This window comes from Ranitomeya variabilis, chromosome 4, assembly GCF_051348905.1.
Source record: "Ranitomeya variabilis isolate aRanVar5 chromosome 4, aRanVar5.hap1, whole genome shotgun sequence".
Lineage (NCBI taxonomy): Eukaryota > Metazoa > Chordata > Amphibia > Anura > Dendrobatidae > Ranitomeya > Ranitomeya variabilis.
In genome coordinates, this window is record NC_135235.1 from 102765710 (window position 1) to 102790972 (window position 25263).

At 42.9% G+C, this 25263-nt stretch overlaps 1 protein-coding gene across 4 annotated transcripts in view; it reads left to right on the plus strand.

Annotated features, from left to right (window-relative positions):
* Positions 1-25263, plus strand: part of MYPN (myopalladin) — a 285718-nt gene that overhangs the window by 207555 nt on the left and 52900 nt on the right. For all 4 annotated transcript variants that reach the window (XM_077258986.1, XM_077258987.1, XM_077258989.1 and 1 more), the window contains 4 exons: positions 10848-11023; positions 15990-16041; positions 19355-19454; positions 25165-25230. In XM_077258986.1, the coding sequence (XP_077115101.1) occupies positions 10848-11023; positions 15990-16041; positions 19355-19454; positions 25165-25230 (394 nt within the window). The remainder of the gene's footprint in view (positions 1-10847; positions 11024-15989; positions 16042-19354; positions 19455-25164; positions 25231-25263) is intronic.

The following is a 25263-nucleotide window of genomic DNA, read 5'->3' on the forward strand; positions in this document are numbered from 1 at the left end:
GACCTTCCTTCTTCGGGGGGCCTGTGTGTCACTATACTGGAGCCTCTTTTATATATCCGCCGCAGCTGTAATCATCCTAGCGAAAACCGGAAGTGACGCGCCGCACCTCTGATGACGCGCACCTCCCCATGACAACCGCAACGCTGGACGGCGTCAGCGTCAGATGACCGCAGGTCCTGGAAGGGCACTGCTGATCATGAGAAGACGCCGAGAGCCACCCAGGGCAGCGGAGGCAGGAGGAGGTGCTCGTCTAGGTGTGGGACACCTCCGGTAACATAGTAAGAAGGCTAGATCGCGAGCGGAGTATTACATTATCACGGCCAAGTAGTGAAATCACACATAAACCACAATCACCCAAGACCGAGTGCAGGAATATAGACCAAAGCCAAATATATAAGACCACAATTAACATAGATTGGCATAATTATAGATATCGGCAACCCAAAGAAAAAATTCCTTTTATAATTTCTCCAGCTGGTCCTATATTCATTAGTCTCCAACTTCATCATATATGCTGATGATCTTTTATAGTTGAAAGAGCAATTAGCTCTTGATGTTCAAGGCTGCAGAACGTGACGTACACAACAACATATTCACATAGCACTATAAATAAAAGATGAATATAAAACACAAATTAATAATTAAAATATTGCATAAACAAGTTGATCACAACAATGCAAATACCCAGGCAATAGATATATATTAATACTCATGGCGGAATACCGATCATAGAAACGGGGTGAAGCTTATGTTTTCGTTGAGTCCAGATGGATGGACCGTGTCCAGGGTCCAAATCCATCTGGACTCCATTTGTGCCAACCTTTTTGACGCATCCCCACCCCGAATCCCAACCTCCAACATATCAATGGCACGAACCCTCAGAAGACTCCCATCGCAATTATGATGCTCCCTAAAATGGTGCGGGAGGGTCTTCAACATGGATATGTCCTCCTGGGTCGCTGCAGCTTCAATACCCCTAACGTGCTCCCTAATACGTATTTTAAATTGTCTTGTGGTCAAGCCAACATAGATTTTCTTGCAGGGGCATACTGCGTAATAAATAACATATTTATCAGAACAAGAAATCTTCTTCCTGATTTCAAATAGCCGGGAGCCGCTTGCGTTTGTAAATGTACAACAGGAATCCACGTTGGGGCAAGCTATGCAGCGACCACAGAGGGCACATCCATTTCTCTTGGCCCTAGCATTCAGAAAAGTGGTTCTAGGCTCCCCCACGTAGTGGCTATGAACCAAGTAGTCGTGGAGGTTTTTAGCTCATCTTGCTGAAATAGAAGCCTTTTCAGGCAGAAACTTGGCAACAATGGGGTCAGCTCTTAGGATATGCCAGGACCTTTCCAATGCCCTTCTCATATGGGGGAAATGTGAATGGAAGTTGGTCACAAAACGAACCACATCCTGGTCACTGTTGTCACTCCTTCCATACAGGAGGGAACTTCTAGACGTATATCTGGCCCTATTATATGCTTTTTTAATTTGCCGGTTACTATAACCACGTTCCCTCAGTCTATGTTTGAGATCCTCGGCCTGTGTCATAAAATCACTATCTGTAGAACACAATCTGCGTAGCCGCAGAAATTGTCCGGTGGGGACTGACTGGATCATATGACCAGGATGGGAGGAGGTAGCATGCAGGAGTAAATTGGTGGAGGTAGGCTTACGGAAGATATTTGTTTATATTTCTCCCTGCCCATCGCGTTTAAGTGTCACATCTAAGAATTCTATTTTTTCTTCATCGCATTTATAGGTGACAAAAATATTGCGATCATTGATATTCAGAGATGACATAAAGTCTTGGAGTTGTTTATGTGAACCCTGCCAGATCAATAAAATGTCGTCGATGTACCACGTCCATGAAAGGACGCGGCCCACCGACGACAGTTGATCTGGCAGGGGGAGGTCCCTCTCCCACAGCCCCAGGAACAGGTTAGCATACGCAGGGGCAAAGGATGCCCCCATAGCTGTTCCCTGGAGCTGCAGGAAGAAGGACCCCTTAAAAACAAAGAAATTATGAGTTAAGGTAAACCTCAGCAACTCAAGGACCAATTTTCTAATTGTAGCAGGCAAATTTGAAGTCTCTAGAAAAAATTCCACTGCCTTTAACCCATCCTCATGTCTGATGCTTGTATAAAGCGATTCAATGTCCGCTGTAACAAACATTGTATCCACATTCAAACAAATACCATCAACCTGCCTCAGCAGGTCCCCAGTGTCCTTAAGGAATGACGGTAGAGCCACAACCAAAGGCTGTAGTTTAGAGTCTATCCAGCGATTGACATTTTCCAAAACATCGCCTTGTACCGATCGTCTCAAGGAAGCACGCAGGGAGCCCCCTCCCTGCGCGATGCTTCCCTGTACCGCCGGTACACTGCGATCATGTTTGATCGCAGTGTGCCGGGGGTTAATGTGCCGGTGGCGGTCTGTGACCGCTCCTTACACCTAGTGCCGGATGTCAGCTGCGATAATCAGCTGACACCCGGCCGCGATCGGCCGCGCTCCCCCCGTGAGAGCGGCCGATCGCATATGATGTACTATCCCGTCACTGGGAATTAAGTCCCAGGTCACCTCGACGGGATAGTACGTCACATGGGATTAAGGGGTTAAATTCTTCCTTGGAAAAATTCTTCCACTTCTGTGAAATTCCTGATTCGTCTTGTATTCATTGCTATTTTGAGGTCTAGCCACAGATTTGTAATGATGCTCACATCAGGGAACTGTGAGGGCCATTGCAAAACCTTCAGCTTGTGCCTTTTGATGTATTGTAGTGTGGATTTTGATGTGTGTTTAGGATCATTATCCATTTATAGAAGCCATCCTTTTTTCAGCTTCTGCTTTTTTACAGATGGTGTTATGTTTGCATCAAGAGTTTGTTGAAATTTCATTGAATCCATTCTTCCCTCTACCTGTGAAATGTTCCCTAGAGCATGATTGATCCACTTCCATGCTTAGCAAGATGTTCTTATCCTGAAATTATGTGCCCTTTTTTCTCCACACATACCTTTGATCATTGTGGCCAAAGAGTTCCATTGTAACCTCATTGGTCCACATGGCTTGATTCAAAAATGCATCAGGCTTATTTAGATTCTTTTGCATACTGCTGATGCTAAATTTTATGGTGAGGATGCAGGAGAGGTTCTCTTCTAATGACTCTTCCATGAAGGCCATATGTGTCCAGGTGTCTCTGAACAGTAGAACAATGTACCACAACTCCAGAGTTTGCTAAATCTTTATGAAGGTCTTTGACGGTCCAGCAGGGATTCTGATTTGTTCTTCTAGCAATCCTATGAGCAGCTCTTGCTGACATATTGCTTGGTCTTCCAGACCTTTATTTTGACCTCCACTATTCCTGTCAACTGCCATATTTTTAATTACATTTCCAACTGATCAAAGGGCAACATAAAAACGCTTTGCTATCTTCTTGTAGCCTTCTCATGACTTGTGTGCCTCCACCATGTTCATTTTCAGAGTTCTTGGCAGCTGCTTAGAAGAATCCATGGCTTCTGTTTATTGGCACAAGGTTGGAGGAGGCTGGATTTTTTATAAAGCTGGGAAATTTTAATCACCTGGCCTTTTCTAACATTGATAGTGAACAAGTCATAACCCTAACAGGCTAATTAATGGGGTAGTCTGGTCAAAACCGATAATTCTACAATCACTCCTTGTGACTTCAGCCTTATTGATCCCCCCAGTGCACACACTGTGCGCTGCGGGAATTCATCGGTTTCAGACGCGGGAACGGAGGGTATGTATGAGTTATACATATCCCCGGCCAGTGGCACGGCCTTGCTCTCCATACACTTGTATGGAGCAAAGCTGTGCCTTCTAGTTGGAGTTGCCCACTGCTTGTCTGAATCCCTGCCTCGGCTCAATACAAGTGTATGGAGAGAGGCCACACCCACTGGCCAGGGGTATGTGTAACTCATACATACCCTCCATTCCAGAGTCTGAAACTGGTGAATCCCTGCAACTCACAGTGCGTGTGCTGGGGGAATTCATAAGACTTCATGCAGTTTTGACCAGACAACCCGTTTAAGATCTGAAACCTTGGTCTAAGTTATCTGAGCACACAAATCGATTGGGAAACTTATTTTTATTCTAAGATCGATTCATTAAAATGTTCTTTACTAGTGGGAAAACCCCTTTAGCAGTCGGCATTGGAGTCAGGTGGAAGGAAGGGAGACACCTAGAGGACATAAATTTAGAGCAGTTTTTAACTCAAAAACAAAATTTTTGTTACTGAGTGTTACATTTCTAATAATGATTACAATGGCAATCTAATAAGTATAAGTTTAAGTTTAGTAAGTGGCCATTGTCAATGGGTGCTACTGTTCCCTCTGAGCAGTCAATGGAAATTCTGTTCAATACGTCCTCAACAATGATGGGCGAACCCGTGGATGTTTGGGTCCAGCCGAACATTTAAAAAAAAGTTTGGTTCGGATACCAGAATGGAACCCAAACTGAAACCCGGACCGGGGCTCGAACATCCGGTGTTTTTTGTATGCTATCACATGTGTGACAGTGTGAGAAACACTGGCTCTGATCGGCAGTAACCTTTCAAGTTACCATTGGTCAGACCACTGCAGTTCCCACACTGTCATACAGATGACAGCATGCGAGCCAGCAGTTGTGACCGGCAGTAAAAAGGTTACTGTCAGTCACAGGCATCGGCTGATGAGAGTACTACTCTCATCATAGTATGTCTCGCTGATAGCCGTGAGACAATGCGTACAATGATGAGAGTATTCATCAGCTGGCACCTGTGCAATAAATAAATCAATTTAAAAAATTGCGTGGGGACCCTTCTATTTTTGATAACCAGCCAAGTTAACACTGATAGCTGAGGGCTGCAGCTCGCAGCTGTCAGTTTTGCCTGAGCTGGGTAGCCAAAATATAGGGGATTCCACAACATTTAAAAAAAAAATATTGCACAGGTGCTGGCTTATGAATACTTTCATCATTGTGTGCCTGCTCTCGCTGCTATCAGCGAGACCTGGTGTATGATAATAAGAGTAGTACTCTAATTATTCAACGCCTGTAACCGGCGGTAACCTTTTTTCCGCTAGTCACAGCTGCTGACTCACACACTGTCATCTGTATGACAGCATGGGAGCCCCAGCGCTCTGACTGGCAGTAAGGAACTTACTGCTGATCAGAGATGGTGTTTCTCGCATTGTTACACAGATGACAGTGTGGGAAACATCGGATGTTCAGGCTGCCAAACCCAAATAGTAACATGGACTTCAAGGAGAATTCGGTTTTCAGGGACCATGCACAGACACTAGTGTGTTTGGTACAGACCCCGAACTTTACAATTCGGTTACCATTCGGGTTCACTGATACCTAGTCCTCAAAGGAATGTACTATATTAGTCTCTCTCTACTAATTGGTCCAGCTGACATTTATAACATCAATTTAGTTGTCCAAATGACATTTAAAAATGCCTAAAAACAATTATGACCAGCAGCCCATGTTGTGTCAATGAAATGTGTCCAGGATTTCCCTGACAGACAAGACCTACTTAACATTCCATTATTGGATCAGTTGTGTGGATTTTTAGTTATACCTAGCAAATCACTCTTTGATAAAATGCTGAAGGTTTATAAGCGTGTTGCAATAACTGTCTCAAAAACATACTGAGATGCTATGTATCATCCCAGTGTTTTTGCACATGTGTGTTTCTCCAGCACTGAAGGTGTACCTGTATGTGTGCTTCTACAGCACTGAAGGTGTATTCTATGTGTGTTTTCAGTACTGTGGATGTGTGTATGTATGTGTGTGTCCAGCACTCAAGGTGTGTGTATGTGTACGTAAGATGACACTCAGATCTACCTCTCTGGCCCAGACGTCACCTCTCTGCTGTATAGAATCCCAGAGTGTCTATCAGCCATATCCTCCTTCTTCTCCTCTCGCTTCCTCAAACTCAGTGTTAACAAATCTGAACTCATCATCTTTCCTCCATCTCACAGATCTTCCTTACCTGACCTAACTATCGCAATTAACGACATCACGCTTTCCCCCGTACCGGAAGTCCGGTGCCTCGAATTAACCCTTGACTCTGCCCTGTCCTTCATACCGCACATCCAAGCTCTTTCCACCTCCTGTCGCCTTCAGCTCAAAAATATCTCCAGAATCCGTCGTTTCCTCAACCGTCAATCTACTAAAATGCTTGTACATGCCCTCATCATCTCCCGTCTCGACTACTGCAAAATCCTTCTCCGTGGCCTCCCTGCTAACACCCTTGCACCTCTCCGGTCCATCCTTAACTCTGCTGCCCGACAAATTAATCTCTCTCCTCGCTACTCCTCTGCTTCCCCCCTCTGCAAATCTCTTCACTGGCTCAGCGTATCCAGTTCAAATTACTAATACTGACCTAGGGTACCGTCTCACAAAACGATTTACCAACGATCACGACCAGCGATACGACCTGGCCGTGATCGTTGGTAAGTCATTGTGTGGTCGCTGGGGAGCTGTCACACAGACAGCTCTCCAGCGACCAACGATGCCGAGGTCCCCGGGTAACCAGGGTGCTGTGCTTTCACTTTACGGCCGGGAGTCAGTCAGTGCGGGAAGCAGACGGCAAGGGACCTGACGGACACCGGAATATGAGTATGTACTGTTTGTTTTTTTTTACATTTACGACGGTAACCAGGGTAAACATCGGGTTACTAAGCGCGGCCCTGCGCTTAGTAACCCGATGTTTACCCTGGTTACAAGCGAACGCATCGTTGGATCGGTGTCACACACACCGATCCAACGATGACAGCGGGAGATCCAGCGACGAAAGAAAGTTCCAAACGATCTGCTACGACGTACGATTCTCAGCAGGGTCCCTGATCGCTGCTGCGTGTCAGACACAGCGATATCGTATGGATATCGCTGGAACGTCACGGATCGTACCGTCGTAGCGACAAAAGTGCCACTGTGAGACGGTACCCTTACAAAGCCAACCATAACCTGTCTCCTCCATATATCTCTGAACTAGTCTCCCGATATCTTCCCTCACGCAATCTCCCGTCCTTCCAAGACCTCCTTCTCTCCTCCACATTTATTCGCTCCTCAACCAACTGCCTCCATGACTTCTCCCGAATATCCTCCATTCTCTGGAATTCTTTGCCCCAACACGTCTGACTATCAACCACATTCAGATCCTTCAGATGGAACCTGAAAACCAACCTCTTCAGGAAAGCCTACAGCCTGCACTGACCCCGCTGCCTTCTCATAACTACCGGATCTACCGCCTCACCAACACCGGAGCTGCTGCAACCCTCAACTTATTGTCTCCTTCCCCACCATCCGGTAGAATGTAAGCCCACAAGGGTAGGGTCCTCTCCCCTCTGTATGTCTGTCATTGTTAGTTTGCTTACTGTAAGTGATATCTGTAATTTGTACATAACACCTTCTCATGTACAGCACCATGGAATCAATGGTGCTATATAAATAAATAAATAATAATAATAATAATAATAATAGGTAAATTAGACTGTGGCCAAGATTTGAGTGGAATATATTTGTGATATATAAATAATAAGAAGTAAATACATTAATACTTTTACATACATCCCCTCGATCACAGTGTGCTTATTCGTACTGATTGTGTCAGCAAAGACACTGCAGCATTCCAACATATTGCCACTGCTAAGGGAAAAAATGGATGTTGTCATATATCTTAAGTTATCTAATATATAAAGCTGAATGTGTGTGTGTATGTATGTATGTATGTATGTATGTCCGGGATTGGCATCTGAACCGTAGCAGCTACAGCCACAAAATTTTGCACAGTCACACGTCTGGACCCCGAGAGCGTCATAGGCTATGTTGTGAGGTGAAATTTTAACCCCGCGCTTTCCAATTCACCAAACAATTTTGCCCCTATCTACATAATGGGGAAAAAGTGAAAGGAAAAGTGTTGGAGGCGTCGCAGCTACAGGCACAAAATTTTGCACAGTCACACGTCTGGACCCTGAGAGCGTCAAAGCTATATTGTGAGGTGAAATTTTAACCCCGCGCTTTCCAAGTCACCAAACAATTTTGCCCCTATCTACATAATGGGGAAAAAATGAAAGGAAAAGTGTTGGAGGCAAATTAACAGCTGCCAGATGTGAACAAGGGGGACTTAAAGAATGACAGCGATGGCACCAAAGAGTATATACTGTACAGTTGCTAAGGTGGGGCCCCAACATGGGATAATCACACCACCACGGGGATATGAACACACACACAAAATGCGCCACACACTACCACGTGCTCGAACACATATACCACCCTCAGTGCACATTTCACCACACATACACCAACCTCGCCACATAAAAGTAGAAACACAAAAGTCGCCGCTCAAAACTCGCCACGCGCAAAACTCTCCACATGCAAAACTCGCCACACGTGCAAAACTCGCCACACGCAAAACTTGCACACGCAGAAAAATTGCCACACGCAGAAAAATTGCCACATGCACAAAAGTTGCAACACATGCAAAAGTTGCCTCACACAAAACTTGCACATACTCAAAAGGCACCACACATAAAACTCGCCACGCGCAAAACTCGCCATGCGCAAAACTTGCTGCACACAACTTGCTACACTAACCTGTCACATGCAACTCGACACACAAAAAGTTGCTACACGCATGTCGCCACACAAAACTCATCTCACAAAAGTCCCTACATGCATGTCGCCACACGCAACTCAACACACACAACTTGACACACGAAACTCGCCCTAAAACACACACAAGTCTGGTATCCTTCAAAAATAAAAATCTGATTAATAAGCAGACAAACTACAAGAGCAACAAATGTACCATATAGGAATCCGGCAGCTGTCAGTCACATGACCAGTCTATTATGTGTATGTGTGAGCTAATATATACTGCCAGGGGGTGGGCTTACTGTTGGCTGGGGATTTATCAGGCTGCCATTTTAGCTTACAAATACTGAGGTAAAAATACTGACCAAATAACGTGTGAACGAGGGCTAATACAGGAGGAGATGGCATACAGCTATATACTATATACAGGAGATGACACACAGGTATATACTATTTACAGGGGAGATGACACACAGGTATATACTATATACAGGAGGAGATGACACACAGATATATACTATATACAGGAGAGATGACACACAGGTATATACTATATAGAGGAGGAGATGACATACAGGTACATACTACATACAGGAGGAGATGACATACAGGTATATACTATATACAGGAGGAGATGACACACAGGTATATACTATATACAGGAGCAGATTACCTACAGGTATATAGTATATACAGGAGGAGATGACACAGGTATATGCTATGTATAGGAGGAGATGACATACAGGTATATACTATATACAGGAGATGACACACAGATATATACTATATATAGGTGAGATGACACACAGGTATATACTATATACAGGAGATTACATACAGGTATATCTAATATATAAAGCTGAATGTGTGTATGTATGTATGTGTGTATGTCCGGGATTGGCATCTGTACCGTCGCAGCTACAGCCACAAAATTTTGCACAGTCACACGTCTGGACCCCGAGAGCGTCATAGGCTATGTTGTGAGGTGAAATTTTAACCCCGCGCGTTCCAATTCACCAAACAATTTTGCTCCTATCTACATAATGGGGAAAAAGTGAAGGGAAAAGTGTTGGAGGAAAATTGACAGCTGCCAGATGTGAACAATGAGGACTTAAAGAATGAGAGCGATGGCGACAAAGAGTATATACCGTACAGTTGCTAAGGTGGGGCCCCGACATGGGATACTCACCACACACGGGGATATGAACACAAACACAAAATGCGCCACACACTACCACGTGCTTGAACACATATACCACCCTCAGCACACATTTCACCACACACACACACACCAACCTCGCCACATAAAAGTCGAAACACAAAAGTCACCACTCAAAACTCGCTACATGCAAAACTCGCCATATGCAAAACTAGGCTCACGCAAAACTCGCCACACGTGCAAAACTCACCTCATGGAAAACTCACCTCATGCAAAACTTGCACACACAGAAAAATTGCCACATGTACAAAAGTTGCACCACATGCAAAAGTTGCCTCACACAAAACTTGCACATACTCAAAATGCACCACACATAAAACTCGCCACGCGCAAAACTCGCCATGCACAAATCTTGCTGCACACAACTTGCTACACTAACCTGTCACATGCAACTCAACACACAAAATGTTGCTACACGCATGTCGCCACACAAAACTCATCTCACAAAAGTCGCTACATGCATGTCGCCACACGCAACTCAACACACACAACTTGACACATAAAACTCGCCCTAAAACACACACAAGTCTGGTATTGTCCTTCAAAAATAAAAATCTGATTAATAAGCAAACTACAAGAGCAACAAATGTACCATATAGGAAATACGGCAGCTGTCAGTCACATGACCTGTCTATTATGTGTATGTGTGAGCTAATATATACTGCCAGGGGGGAGGGCTTCCTGTTGGCTGGGGATTTATCAGGCTGCCAATAGCAACCAATCACAGCTCAGCTTCTATTTTGCTACAGTTAATTAACCTGAGCTCTGATTGGTTAATATAGGCAACAAAGACATTCTCAGTATAACAAAGCTAATATATGTTGTGAAATGCTTCTATTTGCTTAGTTTTTGCCTTTTAATAATTACATTTCTATCTATTTGTTTTGTGGTTTTTGTGTGCAGAATAAATTTTTGTTAACACATTCTATTTTGCTAACAGCAGTCATTAACCCGGGCGAAGCCGGGTAGTACAGCTAGTATAATAATATAAGAATAAGAACATGTATTGCTTGTTTTCATGTTGCAGGTGGTACTGCGAAGGAAAGGAACTTGAAAACTCTCCATATATACAAATCCAGAGAACGGGAGATTTGGACACCTTAGTTATTACAGAGGCTTTTGAAGAAGACACAGGACGTTACTCTTGCTTTGCTTCTAATATCTATGGAACAGACTCAACATCTGCAGAGATATATGTAGAAGGTAATGTGATGCATAGATATTATGTATGCCGATCAAATGAATCAAGCGACACACATAGTTAAGGCTACAGATAGATATGTATATTGTGAGGTAATGTACATAAGTCCATAGACAATTCCTAGAATAGGTTAAATATAGACAATGGTTGAATACAACAGGTATGACTCCAGTGAACAGAAATAGGCAAGGTTGACAGGGAACACACACTGTGACGCAATTCTCTAGATGAGATCACATTTCACTTTCCATGCAATGAGTGAACAATAGGTAATTTAAATTGTTTAACGAGGTTATTCACACAATCACATTATTTTTCGCAAAGCACAGTAAATGCATATTTATTGATTAGTATACAGACTATGCCCAATAGGGTGTTTCATTTTGTATGGTGAAAATTATAATGTCAAATTTTCGCAGACTTTGCTTACGCCCCGAGTCTCACTAATGTAAAAAGTATATATGCCAATTTTCAAGATGATCGAACTATGTTTAGAGGTTGCACACTTTTATCAGTTTAATAAAAAAAAACAGATTTTCAATGTTAAGTATTTTTTATTAGAAATTCAAACAATTAAAAACTTAGAATAATAGTGACAATAAACAGTAACATTGATAGGCAGTATCATACGTATTAAATGATTTACACTAATGTGCTGTGAAAGATGCAACTCCTTCTTTTGTTCGCTTGGTGATGGCTTTTCTATGATACTCGACAACTCTTAACAAGAACTGTTTCGGTTGTTCATCTCTGATTGAATTATTAAACTTCTTTATCAGAGCAATGCCCCTTTCTGAGGTGTCATTCACCACCTTAAGAGCATTGATGGAGCTTCTTAGTGTATCACTGCAATATTCTTCTACATCGTGGATCCCAAAATTAAATTCAAAGAATGTCTTTGTTTTACTTGTAACAAAATCGCTGAGGTCTTTTCCTTCAAAAACTATTTTTTTACCTTCCAACTGTTTCAGCTCCTTTTTCTTTGCAGGTTTCATTCTTAAATTTTCAAACATCTTATCCTTCTCAGCCTGACTGGTACTTTCATCCAAAAATGCCAATCCTATGTTAGTTTCTGACAGATACCAAATGTGACTCTTAGGCACTGTGAGGGCACTTTCTCTGACATCTTTATCTGGATAATATTGCAAAAGCTGTAGCATCTCCAAATCATTCTTTGTTCCCATCGACTTTCAACTCCCTCGTGCCAAAAGTGGACATATATTAGACAGACAAAATGCACTACTTTTCTTATTCCTTTCAATTCGGTATTAGAAATATGCAATTGTTTAGTGAATAGCACAATTTTGAGTACATATATGGCCTTTGCCATCCACCTTGCTTCAGTCAGAGCCCCTGGAACCCTAAATTCGAAATAGTTTTCATCCCAGCCTCCAAGATATAGAAATGATAGTTCTAATAGCTCTTTGTAATCTTCTCTTGGATGACTGCCATCTTGCAAGACATTGTTGAGGTAGTCCACTATTTTCACACGTTGTTCTTCTAGAAAACCTTGAATGGGATTTTCTTCATCTAACATCATGAAATAGGACTTCTTATCAACTGAATTCGACTGATTTTGGAACTTTCGGAAAATCTGGATGTCAGGACAACTTGATGGGATGTTACAACAGTTACCAAACACTCCTTTCAAGATTAATTCTTGGGTGTGGTGGCGGCAAGCCAACCACAACAATGGTCTCCCAAATTCAGTTTCAATTCTGATACATGCTCCTTGGATCATTCCTGTATTAGATGCAGTTGTATCGAAAGATATACCAATAATAAGGTCATGTAGCGCGAATTGGTCCACCTCCTGAATAACAACTTCAGCCATTAGCTCACCAGTACCTTTCTGGGCAACAGGTATGCCAAGCAAATGCTCAAAATAGCAGCTCTATCTTCTAGAGTTTTGACACTCCCTCAGGCAACAATTCACTATCCCAATTGTAAGATTAAATGAGGATTTTCAAACAGTGACTTTTCATTGTTCTCAGCCATTTGTCTTCTGTTAATCGCCTGAGCTCGGAAAACGGTAGATGGAGATATGGAAATGCATGAAACATCGTGACCAAGGCTTTTTGCAGTTGCAATAAATGAAGTACTTGCTTGTCGAATGGAGAATTGTTCTCGATCCCATGTAGCCGTGAGTGTGTGATCAAGAGGTTTTAATCTACGACCTGCACAAGATTTTTTCACTGGTGGTGCAGAAAATTTGTCCTCTTCGTGAATTGATGATGATGGAGATGAGACTGAGTGTTCCACTGTTCATTTTGGCGATTTCTTTATAATGTTTCTCCTTGTATGCCTCCTTTTTTACTGCATTTATTTTCTTCTTTTTAATTTGTGAGGCAAGAACCTTATCTACACCACTCATTGATAAACTCATATAATTCTCTCTTTGTGACATAAGGAATGCTTTATCGTCTTCTACTACGCTATTCATGGAGATCACATTTTGCCTGGCAATATCCAATAGCTCAACAAGATCACCTTTCCAAATCTGCCGCTTCATATTTACTTTGTCAATGTTTCTTGATTTCTCTTTACCCAGATGTTGATATTCCTTGTATAACTTCTGTATACGAGTTTGGATATTCTCCTCTGTCATGACAGGGATACTTGCTTTCTTCTACACTTCCTTGTGGATTTAGCAGCACACGAGAGTGTTTCTTTCATTTCCTTGTGATGGTAAATAAAAACTAAAAGTACGTGTTCCTTGGAAGGGAGTTGAGCTCCCAAAAATTCTCCACCAGGCACCTTTTCAAGTAACCAAATTCCCTTTCTAGTACTCTTTTTCAGTTAAACTACCCGCAAAACATAATAGAAACACAACATACACATTAGTGTGATGTCGATGATACATTTTCATGAATTTCGGTACTTTCAGATAAAAGTGATCAAAGTGTGCAACCTCTAAATATTAATTGATTTCACTTTTACATGGATCTTTTAGATGACTTAGACCAAGGATTCAAGCAAAGTCATATGAAAATCATAACATAACATTTCTTTCTTGTATCATTGTGTCTTTTTCATCTAACGTCACTCTGTGTATCCCATATCTGAAAGGACAGTTCTATTCTTACATTTGTAAACTACATTTGTCAGCAGCAGCCTGCTTCTCCTCAGTGCTGCAGACCCCTTCTCATCTAATGTGGGTTCCTGACTAGCTCCACCTCTCTAAGATATCATTCAGCTTATCTGATTGTAGAACAACCCTTATGTTTTTGTGCAATATCTGTCCTGTACAGCACCCTGTCTCATCAATTTTATCTTCTGCCATGTACATGAGTATTGCTGCCTGTGTTTTACCACATTGGTAGCTGGTTTATAGCAGAGCTCGAATGTACTGCACTCCTCCAAAATGGGGCTTGTAGTTACTAGCCAGTGCAGAGCTGAGACATAAGCTGATCTGTGTTTGTTGCCTGTTGCTGAGATATCAGTGAGGTGAAATTGCAAATGTTGCTCTGCTGATGCATTTTTCAAAGCATTACCTTTTGGAACTACAGCAGGAAAATCCCAATAGAAACTGATGGGTAAATGGAGTCTGGAGGGGCAGCCTTTGGGGGGTGATATTTTCAAAATGGGGCAGATATAAAAATGAGTTATATTGGCACAAATTGATAACTATATGTGTACATTGTTATAAAACCACATTGAGATGTTAGGAAAAACCCTTTAAGTTAATTATTAGTTCACATTGATTTTAGTGGATTATTCAAAGCTTAAAGCAGCACCACTGATGGTATTATACTCACCAGGCGCCATCATCACCTCTACCTGACGCCGCTCCGATCCCGTGCCGCCATCTTATAACCACAACTTTTGACTGACCGGAAGTCAGAGATAATGGTCTCAAGTTCTCAGTGTAAGTCTATGAAAGCCCCATTTTGGCCTTGTTTTGGCTCTCATAGACTTACATTGAGTTGTGACTTCTGGATCACCCAACAAATACTGGAGCGATCTGGCAGGTCACAACTAGCCGAAGACGACCAGAGCAGCATTGATTAAAGATGAAAATGGCGGCTGGTAAGTATAATGCTAGGGGCAGGGAGCTTACATTTGACCAGTCCAGTGCTGCAATAAAAAAAAATGCTGGACTGGTGTTTTAAATAAGTAAATGTGCACACTAGTGATGAGCAAGTATACTCGTTGCTCGAGATTTCCCGAGCATGCTCGGGGGTCCTCCGAGTATTTTTTAGTGCTCGGAGATTTGTTTTTTCTTGCCGCAGCTGAATGATTTACATCTGTTAGCCAGCATAAGTACATGTGGGGATTCCCTAGCAACCAGGCAACCCCCACATGTACTCAGGCTGGCTAGCAGCTGTAAGGGTATGTGCACACATTCAGGATTTCTTGCAGAAATTTCCTGACAAAAACCAGACATTTATGCCAGAAATCCGCATGTGTTTTTTGGCATATTTTGTGCGTTTTTTACGCTTTTTTTTCTGGAGCTTTCCCAATGCATTAAATAGCAGGAAAAACGCTAAAAATCCGCAAAATTAATGAACATGCTGCTTTTTTTACCGCAATGCGTTTTTTTTGCGGAAAAAAACGCATCATGTGCACACAAATTGCGGAATGCATTCTAAATGATAGGATGCATATGTATGCGTTTTTATGCGTTTTTAACGCATTTTTATCGGGAAAAAACGTGAAAAATCCTGAACGTGTGCACATACCCTAAATCACGCAGCTGCGTCAACAAAAACTAAATCTCCAAGCACTTACAAATACTTGGAGACCCCCCGAGCGTGTTCCGGAAATCGCGAGCAACGAGTATTCTCGCTCATCACTAGTGCACACCCATTAACACTGAAACAATGGAGAATTTTTCAGTATGATACATGTGAGGTCAGTGGACAGTCCAAAGACTTAGAATATGATGAGATTACTCCATCATGACCCAGACACCTCAAGAATTATGTCCTAAAATGTGCTAGAGTCACTTTCTTTTTTTCTGGTCAGGTGCATCTTCATCGGAGTCTGAAGGTGAAACCAGCAAGACTGACATGGATCAGTACGTATGTGTTGTTCAGAGTCATTTTGTACAATAGTATTTTATTTTATGAAGGTTTTAAAGTGATATATAATATTTAGAATTTCCTCAGCCATTTCTAAAACTACATTATTAAAGAAAAAAAATCCCTGTGTCAGTCTGGATGCCATCTTCTAGTCTCAGCCAAAAATGTCTACAAGCTTCGGTGGCTCATATCAATATAGAGAATATGCAGGTCTACCTGTAAAAGTCTAATTTTTGTCAGATTTTTCCCTTTAAATGATTGAGAATGTAATTTATTCTTGATAAAATAGTGCCAACAAATCTTTTTTTTGCTCAGAGCAAGTTTTATCAGGATGAGAAAATACATCTTCATTTTTACTGATCACATTTTTTAATGTTAAAGGGGTTGTCCATGTAAAACAATCTATCACCTATTCAGAGGAAAGGTAGAATCTTGCTGGTTAGTGGGTATCCTTCTGCACCATCCCGCGCTGATCGGCAAATTGGGTCATTTTAATTTCCGACAGGGAACTTTTATTCCCATTGCAAAATGGCTTGGCATGGTAGACACATTCAAACTGCAGAGACACGTGTGTCGTAAACAGTGCCTTCCCCCCTTCCCACTGATCCCGTAATGAAACGCAGACAAGCCTGGATGGGTTGAACAGGTCGGTCACAGTTTATTAATTTGACAAGCAGAGAAGGGCAATTACAAGTCATAATGGACTCATCGCTGAAGGCCCCGACAGTGACCGCCAGGCGAGCAAGCCGATGAGCGGTTACAAACTGCTTCCATTGTCAGCCGGGGAGAAAGAGGAAAGGCACTGACCCCGGCACGTGAATTTAACCCCCGAGGATGTGGCTGGACGCTCCTTCCTCTTTCTTCCCGTTGGTCAGTTGGGCGTCCCAATTATGGCGTCACCTGGAGAGTAGTGGGAGGGGGGAATTGGGCACTGCACAGAGTTTACTTCTAGTTTTAACCCTATGTGCCCCGCAGTCAGAGGCACATTCCTTAATCAGTACTGTGCCTGCCATTCTCTGTGGAGCTGCTGGAAAAGGCTAAGCGTGTCGCTTGGCAGCCCCATAGGCAATTAATGGATCGGCGACCAAGTATGTGTAATGTTGCTCCATAAATTTCCCTGTTCTCCCAAACGTTACAGGTCCCAGCGATCGGAACACCACTGGATAGGTGATAACTTGTGTTTACTGGACAGCCCCCTTAAATAAGATTATTGATTCAAGAAATAATTTTCAACAGTCCTTGAAATCCAGCAACGGCTGCAAGTTTTCACACAGGTGGACAGTCAAACAAATTGGAACTTGCTTTTATTTATTTTTTCTTTACTGTATAAACATTTTGTCATCATGATGTTTTTTTTGTATACATTCTAAAAGAATAATATCTTTTCAGGGTTCAACTTTTTTCCTAATATAAAGTTCTAAATCGCTTGCTGGGGAAGTTAACTTCATACTGTTTTATTAGTCAGGGCAATTAATACACAGTATTCATTAAGCTTCTGAACTCCCTCTAGTGGTGGCTACAGGCAGTCAAAATTTAAAGGACTATTCCCATCATAGACATTTATGGCACATCCACCAGATACTCTGGGACCCACGCCTGTCTCCAAAACAGGGTCCTGTCTAGAATAGAAAGGTGGCTGCACATGGGATCTATTCAATACACGTCTATAGAAATTCTGAAAATTGACAAGAAATGTTCACAGCTCCCAAAAAATTAATACCTGTTTAATCCTTTTTGAAAGCGCTGGTTGATAATTTTAATATCAGGAAGAAAATCTTTCACAAATGCTTATATAGCTATTCTGACACTGATTTTCAAAGTTAATACACCTGTGTCATCAGGTATAAAATATCTATTTCTTGATGTATGCAGCTTATTTTGTGACATCTGCCGATAGATCCACTTTAATTAAGAATCAGTATTTACTTACAAGTCAAATAATGCAATGTTGATCTGTACTGCTACTAAATTTACAATTTTCTGATAAGTAAAGTGAAATATATTGAGATATGAACCCTTTGGTAAGTGCACTACATACAGTGTCTGCTGCAGAATAGACATGTATTCCAATGTGTAACACTACAGGTCAGTACTATGAATCTTTTAATGATTTCTGTTATACAAAGTGTATACTGTAGATTACAGACTGTTTATCTGAGGGAACCGCATACAAACTAAGACTATGTGCACACTGTGCGATTTAAATGCAGACATAGCCATCGAGTTTTCCCAGGTGAAGCTGCTTCAGGAAAACACCGGCAGTCGTGTTCCTGATGGAGCTTGCCTCAGTTCTTGCAGCGGTTCCACTGCCGCCATCTTTCACTCTATACTGCCAAACAAGTTGTCTGGCTTCTCAGCTCAAGTCTGCAGTCACTCTGTCACTCTATGTGACTGCAGACTTGTGAATACTCACAGTGTGCAGTGTGCACGTTGTCGGGACTCTCTGGTGTCAGCACCAGGAGCAGATGGGCTTGTGACTGAAAGTATGTAATTTGCATACATGCAGCCACGCACCAACTAGACGTGTGCAGCATCGCTAAATACAAGTGAATTGAGCGAGGCTGGATACGTCTAGTCGGAATGTGACTGGGAGTATGCAAATCACATACTTGCGGCCACATAACCACCCACTCCTAGCACTGACACCGGAGAATCCTGACAGTACGAATGCTGCGCGCTGTGAGGATTCACATGTCTGCAGTGACATATAGTGACTGCAGACTTGAGCTCCGAAGCCGGACAGCCCCTTTAAGGAAGCCGCCTGAAGAATGAGCATGTCTCTTCTTAAGCTGTTAAGGAAAATGACATAAGACGGGAACTTGTGCACCCTAATTTATTTTTGACACTGCTGTGCACGATGTTGTTTATGGGATGGTTTTGCGGCACTTTTTCAGGTGGATTTCAGGTAGAATCCTGCTGAAAAATACCCTGTGTGCACATAGCCATAAATGGGGTTTTGAGTTTTCAGAAAACCTGTGTCCCCAGGCACAGTATGTTGTAGAAACAAACTGTGTTACACCTACTCTCCTCAGGCTCAGCGTTCAGTCTCCTCTGCTGCTCTCAAGGTCTATTATTCTTGGCAGCCCTGCAGTCAGTCAGTAAGCTTAGCGGCTCATGTCATCTGCACGGGCACAGCTGCTGAGCTCACTGATTGGCTGCAGCGCTGTCAACATGACATCAGCAGGCTGTACTTGAGGTGGGTGAATAAAGCACAGGGGTTTTTTTTTTACAACAAACTGCGCCTGAGGACACAAATTACCTGAAAACAGAAAACCTTTTCAACATTGTCTTTTCTGTATTGCTGTGAAGGTCACCAAGTGAAAATTTAGAGGAAGTGTCTGAACCTGCAGCCTCTCAAGAAATAAATGTTCCAATCACTGTTGTGCAGCAAGGTCAAGGAACACAACAGGTGAGAAAATATTCGATTTGATTGTTTCACTTTTGTAATTCTTCATATTCCAGTTGTAAAAATGTCCTAATCAGCCAAATGACCTAAATAACAACATGGTTACTAATAAGACTCCATAAGACACTGCAGAAGAACAACCTGCAACATAATAGGTATGGCGCTTGAGAGTATGTGCACATGACGTGTTTTTCAGGCGATTACGCTCCGCAACCTGTTAGAAAAACATTTAAAAAAATATTACCTGCTGTTCATGGATCGCCCCCACGTTAGGGCAATGGGGTACTCGGCACCGGGTCCTTCGGTTCGGGGAATGTCACGGTGGCCCGACCCGGTCCGTGGCCCTTTGAGGGACGTCCAATAAAGGAAAGTTTTTATGGTTTTGGGAAAGGTCTTTAAAGGGGAAATGTTCGTGACGCCACCTGTGGTATTCGGTCAGGGTGACGGACGCTGCTTAGGGGTCCGCTGGGGTGATGTTATGGTAGTTAGATGGTATACCTTCCCACAGGTGAAGTGTATCCCCAGGGCTTCCCAGAGTGTGGGTGATGGATGGCGGATGGTGTAAGGCGCAGTGAATAACGAGGACACAAGGTTGCAGTCTCTTTACCTTTTACTGAAGACTTCAGCATCCACAGTCAAGGGTACAGACCACAGGGTAGGCAGAGTCCGGCCGGTCTGAAGGCAAATCCAGAGTCCCCTTATCCAGGTGGAAATCAGTAGCCTTCCACTAGCGCCTGTGTGTTGTAGTACCTCCCTCCCTCGTAAGGTCCTCACAACTGTTGTGGATGTTACTTCTCTCTCTGTCCCCCAGATGGTATGGATAGGACAAACCCGTATGACTGATGGCCTGAGGCTTTTTACAGGGACCCTAGAGACGCCCCGGCCCCCACAAGTTGCCACCGTGTCTCCTAGGTATTAAGGTCGGGCAGCCAATTTGGAATTGACTGTCCTGCCGGTCTTTGGAGCAAGGCTTGGAGACAGTTGCTCCCTCGGTGTTCCGGCCACCGGCTACGCACCTCAGAAGGAGGCAGCCTTCTACAGGGCAGAACTCCTTCTGGTGTTATCTCCTTGTGCTATGACTTCGTTTCTCACCCTCTACAATACAATTCTCCTCGTGTCCTTTCTTAGGATGCTGCTGCACGTGGGGCAGGCGCAACTCCGTGTCCTTCTGTCCAGCTAGACCTCCGACAGGATCTCACCCCTGTCAGGGGCCCTCTGTCTGCAGCTCCGATGTTCCTCCTTTCCCCCTGTCTGCCTGACAGGTGTTGCCTGGGCAAAGCCCAGTCAGCTTCTCTTTAACTTTCTATCCAGTCCACCAGTTTTACCCTTCTGTGAGGAGTGCCCTAGTAGATAGGAGCAAGGCTCCCCCTGGTGCACTGGAGTGTGAAGTGTGGTGTATGGTTTGTGATACCTGGTAGGAAGATCTCCTTTATTGTCATCAGACGTGATATCACTCCCCCTGGTGGAAGAATGACATCACTGCAACGACCAGGACTCTGGGGCGCTGCATTCATATGTTCAGTCTTTTGAGCTTTTTTTAATCACTTTAATTTTGTAAAGACATAATGTGGTAAACAGAAGTAACCTGCTCATTCTTCTGTGCTGAAACTACTCTGTAGTTGATGCATACGTGCTAAAAAGACAAACGCTGGTGGCAAAGCTGCTGCTAAAAATGGCCAAAAATACACAAAAGGAGACTCATCACTAAAAACAATATTGGAGTTTTCCTGAAGAGTTTGGCTGCCGTCACACTAGCAGTATTTTGTCAGTATTTTACCTCAGTATTTGTAAGCCAAAACCAGGAGTGGGTGATAAATACAGAAGTGGTGCATATGTTTCTATTATACTTTTCCTCTATTTGTTCCACTCCTGGTTTTGGCTTACAAATACTGATGTAAAATACTGACCAAATACTGCTAGTGTGACGGCAGCCTTTTCCTGTAGCAAAACTCAGCAGGCAGGTGTTTTGTGCACATACAGTGCCTACAAGTAGTATTCAACCCCCTGCAGATTTAGCAGGTTTACACATTTGGAATTAACTTGGCATTGTGACATTTGGACTGTAGATCAGCCTGGAAGTGTGAAATGCACTGCAGCAAAAAAGAATGTTATTTCTTTGTTTATTTTTTTTTAAATTGTGAAAAGTTTTATCAGAGGGTCATTTATTATTCAACCCCTCAACCCCCCAGAGTTCTGTTTGGTTCCCCTAAAGTATTAAGAAGTAGTTCAGGCACAAAGAACAATGAGCTTCACATGTTTGGATTAATTATCTTTTTCCAGCCTTTTCTGACTATTTAAGACCCTCCCCAAACTTGTGAACAGCACTCAAACATGGTCAACATGGGAAAGACAAAGGAGCATTCCAAGGCCATCAGAGACAAGATCGTGGAGGGTCACAAGGCTGGTAAGGGGTACAAAACCCTTTCCAAGGAGTTGGGCCTACCTGTCTCCACTGTTGGGAGCATCATCCTGAAGTGGAAGGCTTATGGAACTACTGTTAGCCTTCCACGGCCTGGACAGCCTTTGAAAGTTTCCTCCCGTGCCAAGGCCAGGCTTGTCCGAAGAGTCAAGGCTAACCCAAGGACAACAAGGAAGGAGCTCCGGGAAGATCTCATGGCAGTGGGGACATTGGTTTCAGTCAATACCATAAGTAACGTACTCCACCGCAATGGTCTCCGTTCCAGACGAGCCCGTAAGGTACCTTTACTTTCAAAGCGTCATGTCAAGGCTCGTCTACAGTTTGCTCATGATCACTTGGAGGACTCTGAGACTGACTGGTTCAAGGTTCTCTGGTCTGATGAGACCAAGATCGAGATCTTTGGTGCCAACCACACACGTGACGTTTGGAGACTGGATGGCACTGCATACGACCCCAAGAATACCATCCCTACAGTCAAGCATGGTGGTGGCAGCATCATGCTGTGGGGCTGTTTCTCAGCCAAGGGGCCTGGCCATCTGGTCCGCATCCATGGAAAGATGGATAGCACGGCCTACCTGGAGATTTTGGCCAAGAACCTCCGCTCCTCCATCAAGGATCTTAAGATGGGTCGTCATTTCATCTTCCAACAAGACAACGACCCAAAGCACACAGCCAAGAAAACCAAGGCCTGGTTCAAGAGGCAAAAAATCAAGGTGTTGCAGTGGCCTAGTCAGTCTCCTGACCTTAACCCAATTGAAAACTTGTGGAAGGAGCTCAAGATTAAAGTCCACATGAGACACCCAAAGAACCTAGATAACTTGGAGAAGATCTGCATGGAGGAGTGGGCCAAGATAACTCCAGAGACCTGTGCCGGCCTGATCAGGTCTTATAAAAGACGATTATTAGCTGTAATTGCAAACAAAGGTTATTCCACAAAATATTAAACCTAGGGGTTGAATAATAATTGCCCCACACTTTTATGTTTAAAATTTATAAAAATGTAACTGAGCAACAAAACTTTTTGGTTTGTAAGATTTATGCACCTGTTAATAAATCCTGCTCTTGTTTGAAGTTTGAAGGCTCTAACTTATTTGCATCTTATTAAACCTGCTAAATCTGCAGGGGGTTGAATACTACTTTTAGGCACTGTACCCTAATGACACATTCAGACGTCAGTTTTGCTTGTACGAGTGCTATCAGTGGTTTTCACAAATAGCATTCGTAACTATGATAGTCTATGGGCCTGTCCACATGTGGCCTGTCCACATGTCCGATTCTTTCCAAGGATTGGGTGGTCCGTTTGATCCGATATCTGAGTGCAGTACGATTTTCAGGGACTGTCACAAACAAGAATGGGGAGAATCGTTTTTTCTCCATGTGCAAAAAAATTAGATAGCATTCAGACCACACTCTGATCAAGCTCTGATCGGTACGGTTTTCTCGTAAAAAAATGCCATGGGTTCCCCTGAATTTTTGATAACTAGCCAGGCAAAACTAACAGCTGCGGGCTGCAAACCTCAGCTGTCAGCTTTAGCAAGGTTGGTTATCAAGAATGAAGGGGTCCCCACTACATTTTTTTAGTTATTTAAATAAATAATTTAAAAAAAACGGTCCCCCATTTTTTGACAACCAGCCAAGCTAAAGCAGACAGCTAGGGGCTAGTATTCTCAGGCTAGTATGGGGCCATGGATATTGGCCCCCGTCAGCCTAAAAATAGTAATCCCCAGCCACCCAGAAAAGGCTCGTTCTACCATGGTTTTCAGCCTGGACGGTCGCTTCTTTGCACCATCAGGATTGAAAACGGTTTATGAAAGACATGGCTTATGGCATGTTACAGAACGATGGACAGGAGAGGAATATGGTTATTTTTGTTTTTTATAAGACACCATGGCTTCAGGAAAATGAGCGTGTCAAGTATGTTTACCATGTTTAAATAAAAAAGTAAAAGTGTGTTTTTTTTTCAAATAAAATACTTTATTCTGGCTGTGTCTTTATTTACAATAAACTATAGGATTAGTAATGGTTAGGTGACTTATAGATGCCTCTCCATTACCAAGCCTTGGGCATGATGTCACTGGACAATGCAAAGGTGACATGAACCCCACAAATAAGATACCCACTTTCCACTTCAAGAGGGCAAGTGGGAAGAGCCTGTCGGAGCACCAGAATTGGCGCATCTAATATATGCCCCTTTTCTGTGTGGCTCCAGGCCTCTATTTTTAGGCTAAGGTAGTCAATATCCATGGCCCCTTACCAGCCTGAGAATACCAGCCCCTAGCTCTCTGCTTTATCTTTGCTGGTTGTCAAAAATAGGGAGGGACCCCATGCCATTTTTTTTCATAAATTATTTAAATAACTTTAAAAAAATGATGTGGGGACCGCTGTGTGCTTGATAACCAGCCTTGCTAACGCTGACATCTGAAGGTTGTAGCCCACAGCTGTCAGTTTTGCCTGGCTGGTTATCAAAAATACAAGTGAACCCACACCAGTTTTTTTTAAATTATTTATTTAGATTGCAGGCGCCAGCTGATGAATAATCTCATCAGCCGCCACCTGCTCTCGCTGTTATTAGCTTTTTACCTCTGATCACGCTGTCATTTGCCAGCATGGGAAATGCGGCTCTCTGACCGGTGGTCATGCTATTCATGACAACGATCCAAAACAAAAGGCCAAGTCAACCAGTCATTGGCTACAGCAGAGCAAAGTGGAAGTTCTGGAGTGGCCATCTCAGTCTCCTGACCTCAATATCATTGAGCCACGCTGGGGAAATCTCAAGCATGCAGTTCATGCTAGACAGCCCAGGAATTTATAGGAACTGGAGACTTTTTGCCAGGAAGAGTGGGCAGCTTTACTATCTGAGAAAATAAAGAACCTCATCCACAACTACCACAAAAGACTTCAAGCGGTCATTGATGCTAGAGGGGGAAAATACACAATATTAAGAAATAGGGTATGTAAACTTTTGATTAGGGTCATTTGGATGTTTTGGTTTGTCATTATGATTTAAAAAGAGAAAAACTGTAGTAACACAGTATTTTGACAATAAATGGCTTCACCCAACCACTAACCATGAGTGGAGAAAAAGTTTTGGTGTTATCATTCATATTCTCTGAAAAAAGGCCAAGAAAGCAAAAATTCTGCCGGGGTATGTAAACTTTTGATCACAACTGTATTTCTCTAAAGATATTGATGGCTATTAAAATTATGTTTGGTTTTAATATTTCACCAGTTAAAGAAAATGAATTTTTGCCCGTGAGAGGTAATATGTATATCTCATCTCTAAATCTTTTACAGAATTTGACTACATACCTACAAGGATTAGATGGAAGACCATTAATGGCTGCTCCTGTTTTTACAAAGGTGAAGTATCTATAGTCCCTAGGTTGTTACATA